General features: G+C 42.8%; 1 protein-coding gene across 1 annotated transcript; it reads right to left on the bottom strand.

The window, feature by feature from the left end:
- Positions 1-3,081: 3,081 nt before the first annotated feature.
- On the bottom strand, positions 3,082-5,483 carry LOC146906489 (uncharacterized). The gene has a single exon (XM_085726643.1). The coding sequence runs from the start codon at positions 4,864-4,866 to the stop codon at positions 3,316-3,318; it is 1,551 nt and encodes a 516-aa protein (XP_085582769.1). The 5' UTR covers positions 4,867-5,483; the 3' UTR covers positions 3,082-3,315.
- Positions 5,484-7,848: the final 2,365 nt, after the last annotated feature.

The raw sequence follows: 7,848 nt of genomic DNA on the forward strand, positions 1-7,848 counted from the left end.
CTTCGGGGGTTCTGCACCCTCAACGGTCAAGCCTTGAAACGACGTCCCTTCAGCGGACCCTGCTTCAACACAAGAGAAGGATGATACTTGGCTAACTAGAAATGCCTCTTCACCATGCACAGTGATAATCTTACCATTCCTCATGAACTTGAGCTTCTGATGCAAAGTAGAAGTGACTGCTCCAGCGTCATGAATCCATGGTCTTCCGAGGAGACAACTGTAAGAAGCATTGATGTCCATGACTTGGAAAGTAATCTGAAATGTCTCAGGACCAATGGTAATTGGCAAGTCTACTTCCCCAAGAACATCCTTGCGGGATCCATCGAAAGCCTTAACCAGATAGCTGCTACCCCTCAGGGAAATTCCATGATGACTTAATTGCCTTAGTGTTGATTCAGGCATTACATTCAACGATGATCCAGTGTCCACCAAAACGTTGGATATCATGTCAGACCCACAGTGCACCGAGATATGTAGAGCCAAGTTGTGATACTTCCCTGCTTCGGGGAGTTCATCATCACCGAATCCCAAACTGTTGCAAGCAGTGATATTACCCACTATTCCATTGAATTGCTCCACAGAGACTTCGTGATCAACATAAGCTTGCTCGAATATCTTCATCAACACTTTCCTATGAGCCTCCGAGCTCATGAGCAGAGACAGGATGGATATCTTTGACGGGGTTTGTAGCAGTTGGTCAACAATCTTATAGTCACTTTTCTTGATAAGCCTCAGGATTTCGTCCAGATTGGACTCTTCAATAGATTGGCCTGCTAGGCCGGTGCTCTTGTCAACAGGAGGAGCAACTGGTGGAGTTACCGTGGCAATGGGTGTAACTACCTTCTTTTGAAACAAGGGTGGACGGACCTTTCCGCTTCTCAGAGTTGTAACTTCACTGGCAACATTGTCAACTGTAGCTGGGGATACCAGAGGCACTTCTACTCCATTCTCGACCATGGTTGCATTGTACTTGTAAGGAATTGCTTTGGTAGAGGTATAAGATACCGGACCAGGTAACCTGATCACCAAAGGCTCAACATTTCTTATCTGAGATACACTTTCAACAGGGGAGTCATGGAACACTGGCACAATCACACATACATCACTGGCAATCAAGTGCTTGTCATCCATCAGGCTCTGGATATCACCTTGCACCACACAACAGCCCATGGGGTTTTGCAGACATTCTGAACAAGAATCATGATCATGTTTGAACAAAGAGGCCTGGCAGAGCTTGACATGTAATGGCACCAAGGGAGTAACGACATTGCGGACATCCAACATGGGATCCTCTTGAGGAGCGGGAATCCTTTCAAAAGCCTCAATCATATTGACAGCAGCATGGTTTGGAAGTGGATTGCCGAGGACATGAGGAGCATTATTCTCAAAAGTCAACCGTCCCTTTTCTATTAGGTCTTTCACAATATACTTCAGAGCAAGGCAACCCTCAACATCATGGCCTTGAGCACCCTGATGAAATTCACATGTTAGATCCTGTCGGAACCTGGGAGGCAATGGATTAGGCGGAGGCCTGCCTGGTCTAGTGACACAGTGTCCTTTGGCCAGTAGAGTTGGGAGCAGCTCACCATACCGCATTGGTATTGGTGGAAAGGAAGGTTTGGGTCGGGGACCCTGTTGCTGCTGCTGTTGTTGTTGAGCAGGAGGCTGTTGTTGCGCTTGCTGAGCGATGGCATTGACAGGCACTGGTGGTTGGCCCGGTGGCAGAGGATATTGCTGGTAGAATGGCGGGAAGAAAGGATGCTGAGAGTACTGCATGTAGTGGTAGGGCAGAGTTAATTGTGTAGCCGCTGCAGATGGGTTACCAGACACCATCCCTACATCAGATTCTTTCTTCTTATGATGACCATTACCATACTTCTTTGATGCACTGGTTGAAGATTCACCTTTCTCTAGGACAATAATACCATCTCAGACGGCCTCCTCTAGACGCGTTCCCATTGTAACCATATCAGAGAAGTTGTTTGGGGCAGAGACTATCATTCTCTCCTTATATTCCTTCTTCAGAGTCTTCAGGAATGTCTGTGTTAACTCTTCCTCATCAAGTCGAGGAGAAACACGGGCAGCTGCCCCTCTCCACCTCTGAGCATATTCTCGGAAGGTTTCATCTGATTTCTGAGACAAGGCTTTAAGAGAGTCTCTATTTGGCCTCAGACGGGTATTGAATTCATATTGACTCTCAAAAGCGGCAGCCAGATCCTCAAAAGTATGGATGTTGTCTTTGCTCAAACTAGTGTACCAATCTGCTGCATCATCTGCCAAGCTACTCTGGAAGCAATGGATCATTAGTGCATCATTGTCGGCGTAGTTAGCCATCTTTCGGACATACCGGATAACATGGTTATGTGGACAAGAAGTCCGATTGTATTTGTCAAATTCTGGCTCTTTGAATTTCTTAGGAACCTCAAATCGGGACACCAAGCATAGATCACGAGCTTTAGCAGGAGCACCATTGTTTCCTCGGCTAGCCTTGACCTCACGGAGTTCTCCAGCCAACTCCATCAACTGTCTTCTCATAGCTTCCATTGCGGGATCTTGTCCACGCGGAGTATCGACATCAATTACCTGTTGCACAGTGTGTACAATAGGATTGGTAACAACGGTAGTCACCTGAGGCATAGCAGTGGACACAGGAATCTGTCCTTGACCAGCAAAACCAGAGACACCAGCAGCAGTATTAGGAGAATAGTAAGCTGAGAGACCATAAGGACGCCCGTTGGGCATAACAAAACGAGCATCAGTAGCCACAGTAGATAGTGGGATAGACGGAATTACTTCAGTAGAAACTGGGACAGATGTGGCTGGTTGTTCTTGTGCAGCCAGCAAAGCAGACATAGTGTCATGAGCTTTAGCCAAGTCTTCTTTCATAGCAGCCAATTCGGCACGGAGCCGAGCGTTTTCTTCTTCAAAGTTAGCCATGATCCTTCTCTTGTGAAATCTTGTTTGATGCACTCTATCTGGTTGGTAAATCTTGCAACCACGAGCCACTTTTCAGACTGCGGCGGACAAAACCAGGAGGCAATGAGCACGAGAGAAGCTTTTTGTGACCAATGAATGCATATGATGCATGAAATGTGTAAATGCATATGCAAAAAGATTCTTTTTACGTGTTATCGAAGGGTTTTTAGACAAATTAGAAACTTGTAAACATTACTAAACAACGATTAACATGAACGGGAAACAAATAACCAACATATAGTTTTTACAAGACGATTCCCTTTGAAATGCTAAGCCAAGGGATAGACTTGGAAATGTAAATCAACACAAAATGGAAATAACAACAGGAAATGGAGATCCTCAAGCATAGGAAGTGGAAGCATCATCCTCAGACTCAGACTCATAGCTGCAGTATCGTGCATAGAAGTCACGGGTACCCCTAGCCCTCTTGGAGTCTCTCATAAGCAACCTATCTTTCTCTTCAATCTCCCTCTTAGCCTTAGCTAACTCTTTCTTCAGTGTCAAGACCTCATGAGTCTTCTGCTCATCCTTTCCATCCAAAGTCATGATCAAGTTCTCAGCCTCATAGTATCTAGCCCTCCACTGATGCTTCTCCCGACTCTCCATAGCTAGATGCTCCTGATACATCTCCTGGGTAGGTGGGAGTAGAGGCAAAGGCAGGGTAGGAACAGATGCAGACACATATCTCATAGGGGGGTAAGGCATACCAATCTCCTCAGCTTGGTTTATCACCCACTGTGTATAGGCCTCATGAGCAATTCCGGACCTTACACCCATATGCTTCACCTCTTTCTTCCGAAGCTTAGTCCAAGCTTCCATGAAATCCTCTCTTATTCCTGTGGGAGCATTGGAGTAGTGAAAGAAGTAAGGAGCTGTAGCAAGATTGATGGGCTTTTCTTTCATCGGAAAACCAAATTGTCGCAAAGCAAGCTCCGGGTTATAGTTGATTCCACCCCGGGTACCAAGAAGAGGTACATTAAGAAACTTACCACCACCAAAGATAATTTCCTTAACCCTAGAAGCGGGAGTGAGCCAAACCACTTCATTAGGAGTGAGAGCCATAATCCTCTGTGAAATAGACCAATTCTCCGGATTGTCATGGAAAGACTCCGGAAGGTGCGAAATAAACCACCTATAGAGGAGAGGCACACAACAAAGAATGTAGCCACGACCCTTGCCAGTACGATCATGAATAGCATGGTATGTGTCAGCTAGCAAGGTAGGAACCGGATTCTTGGAGTGGAAGATCATAATAGCATTCATGTCCACGAAGTCATCAAGGTTTGGAAAGAGAATAAGCCCATAGATGAGGAGTGCAAGAATAGCCTCGAGAGTGTCCTGACAGGTGGTATTGAGGTTGGCTTTCCCAAGAAGATACTCTGAAGTGAACCCTCGGATACGTGCCTTAGTGACAAGATTCTTGGAGACATCGGTGGTCCTGAGATAGAGATCCTTAGCAATAACCAATGGAGTAAGAGGAGGCTCAAGTCCTGAGAAAGGTACCCCCTTAGCAATAGACAGATCCATCAAGGAAGAATAAGCCTCTAGAGTAGGCACCAACTGAAAGTCTGGAAAAGTAAAGCACCGATAGTCCCGATCATAGAATTGCACTAGAGTGTGCACAAGCTTCTCGTCCACATTAGTATGAAGAATAGTAAGTAAAGCCCCGTAACGACGTCGGAAACCAGTCGGATCCTCAATCTTGAGTGCCAAATCTCTCAAACTAGCCAAATCCACTTCCTTGAACTTGTAGGAATTAGTCCTCTTCATTCCTACAATGTTTACAAATTCAACTTGTCTAAGCCCTTCGATAACAATGCATGACAAAAGTTTATGCATGTATGCATGTATGCATGAATGCATGATTATGTTCAAGTTCGGAGAAAACATGGTGGGTTGAAGTTCAAAGTCGAGGAGTCATGGGTGGACACGGCGTCCGGTGAAACTAGGGCTTTAGGAAATAGTAACCGGGTTCTAAAAAGGTTCCCAAGTTGCAACCTCTCCGACGTATATCATGGTGCCACGAGACAACACTCGCTCCATGATTATCCGTGGAAGGTCTAACTTGAGTGTAGTATCGCGTGATGACTAAAACTCGAGACAACACTCGGTTTAGCCTCCGCACTACATCCTAGAAAAATGGCCATGGATGGGTTTGGTTATCTACGGTTCATAGCGTCATAGAACAATTAGAAGTAAAGTGCCTAAACGCGACAACACGCGCCGACAACATCACCCCCAAAATGCCTTAGCTATGTGGGATTGATCGCATAATCCAAAACACGAGGCAACCCCCGGAATGAATTGTCGATTATATCCCTCCTAAATCCTAAGTTCACTCAGCCCGGGTGCAGGACTTTTGATATTCTCACCCCACACGTTTGCAAGAATTTAAACATTTATTCACATAAGAAAGCAAGTAAAAGAAGCAAGTAAAAATACAAGCGCAAGCGTGGAAATAAAGACTAGGCGTAACTCTCGAATGTCCCCAGTGAAGTCGCCAGCTGTTTTATCTTGGTTTTCGGGCGTCAAACATTGATCACGTTTGAACCTTTTAAACCGGTGATATCTCATTTTTTCTTGGGAAGGGAAAAAGTAAGCAAAACCCTTGAGAATCGAGGTCCGGGAGTTGTTTTCGCTACGGGAAGGTGTTAGGCACCCATAACGACTATAGTACCCTATAGGAACCGTCTTTAATTTCTACGCGCGCGCTTTATTTTTAAATGCTATTTTGAAAATGTTATTTACACCTAAAAGTTACTAAATGAAGAATTGGAGGGAGAAGAATGTTTTTGGATTTTTATTTTAGTTGAATTGAAGGAATTTTGTTCCTTGCCTACGTACCCGATTAAGGGATCAAATCCACCGTAGTTCTCTTCCAAAAATGTTTTTGTTTTTGTTGGTTGATTTTAAGTTTGAAAAAGAATTTTGAAGAATAGAAAGAGGCCTCAAGGGCATGAGATTATGAAATTGTGAGGTTGGATTAGTGAATTGCAAAATATGGTCAAAGTATGATTAAAGTTCATTAAGATTTGATTAAGAAAATAAAAGGGAAAATTACAATGGGATTTTGATCCCAAGGTTTATTATGAAAAAAAGAGTTTGAGTGATGTTGTTCACATTTTTTGGAAAATGATTTTTCTAAGTATAAGGCCTAAACATACATCTAAACATACAATCCTAAACATACATCTAAACATGCATATTCTAGCTATATAGTGATGTGTGTGCATGTGTCGGTGCTTGTGTCGGTGTACATTATTAGAGTCCATTGTCCTTATTACATCATTGGCCTAGATACATTCTATGGCCTCATTGCCAAGAAATTAAAAGCATGAAAGTAAAATATTACAAGAATTCCTAAATCTTTACATTCTAATTTTTGGCAAAAATTTAAAGGCAAGAAAGGAGATGAAGATGCAAGATGAGATGCTTATGAAACATGAAGAAGGATGTTAGTATAACAAGATGTAATATAGGAAAGAATAGGCAAGAAAATACCAAACAAGAGGGAAAATTAGTAAGGGTAAAGTGGTAAAATATGCTAGAGATTAATCACAATACCTCAATATGCACATGCCTTGTAATTTTCACATTATAGCAATTTTCAAATAGGTTTCATTGCAGCCACAATGTGAGAATTACAAGTTCGTACTCAAACTTGAAGATCATGATATGTCCTAGGCACCTTTAACACTTTTATCTTCACAAACAAACGTTTTTTATGACTTGTAAAACAAACGACTAACCACAACACCTTGACGTTCAGTAAGAGCACATCAAATACAGATGTAAACTCAACATAAATTCACATATTACCAATCAATAACATGTATCAAGAGTTGGAGTCGAAATCATGCAATTTTCCATAGTTTTTAACACTAATCATCACAAATGAGCAAGAAAATCATCTCATCACCTTTTTTATCAATTTCATGTACAAAAACGTTACAAAGTCACCACAAAATTAACAAGGAGCATGAACAAATTATTTTGGATTTTTTTCATAAGGTTTTAAGCACAACAGGGGGGTGAAAAGCAATAAACAGCATGTGAATAGCAAGAAAAAAAACAGGTAAAAAGGAAATCTGCCAAGAAAGAGGCTTAAGCCCAAGTAAGCTCCAGATCCAAGTGAAAACGGGCTGGGTTTGGAGTGGGTCGGTTAGACCCACGGGTTGAGGATTTGGATCCTTTCTCCTTCATAACACACACGCCTACAGACTCCCTTCTTCTCTCAACATTTTCGAACCTCTTCTTCTCCATTCTTAAACACAATAACAATCTTCCTTCTTCCTCACCTAAAAGAAAACGCCCCCAGCCTCCTTCCGACGTGGTGGCCGGTGGCGGCACCACCGCGTCGGAACCTCGAAACTCCACCAAACTAACAAAATTACACGCCTCTAATCCTCTCATCTCTTCTTCAATTTTTCAAACGCGCAAACACAATAACAGATGAATCATACAAGCGAATTTGAACAAAATCAATCCTACAACTATCACTCCAAATCAATCCCGTTCTTCCTCCTAAACTCCGTCCGAATTTCGCAAGCAAACACGCAAAGGAAGCAGATTGACACGAAACCTTAGAAATTCGCTCAGAACTCAAATTAACGCACAAACGGAGAAAGATGAATTTAAGCATGAAACAAACATCAGTGTGGATTTCAGGAAGTTGATTTCAGGTGAGAATTTTAAAACACAACATAGCAGAAGGATATTCAAAGGCAGATCGAACCAAAAATATGAAGTAGTGATACCTTGAAAAAGAACAGAGAGACAAAGGACCAGCAACGCAATTTCGATCTAGCAAGCTTCTTCACGTACGAACTCGGTCCGAACAATTCCTCCTCTTCTTGATCTTGGTGAATTCGA

Source organism: Medicago sativa, chromosome 7 (genome assembly GCF_051527215.1).
Source record: "Medicago sativa cultivar Bolivia chromosome 7, Bolivia_mono, whole genome shotgun sequence".
Lineage (NCBI taxonomy): Eukaryota > Viridiplantae > Streptophyta > Magnoliopsida > Fabales > Fabaceae > Medicago > Medicago sativa.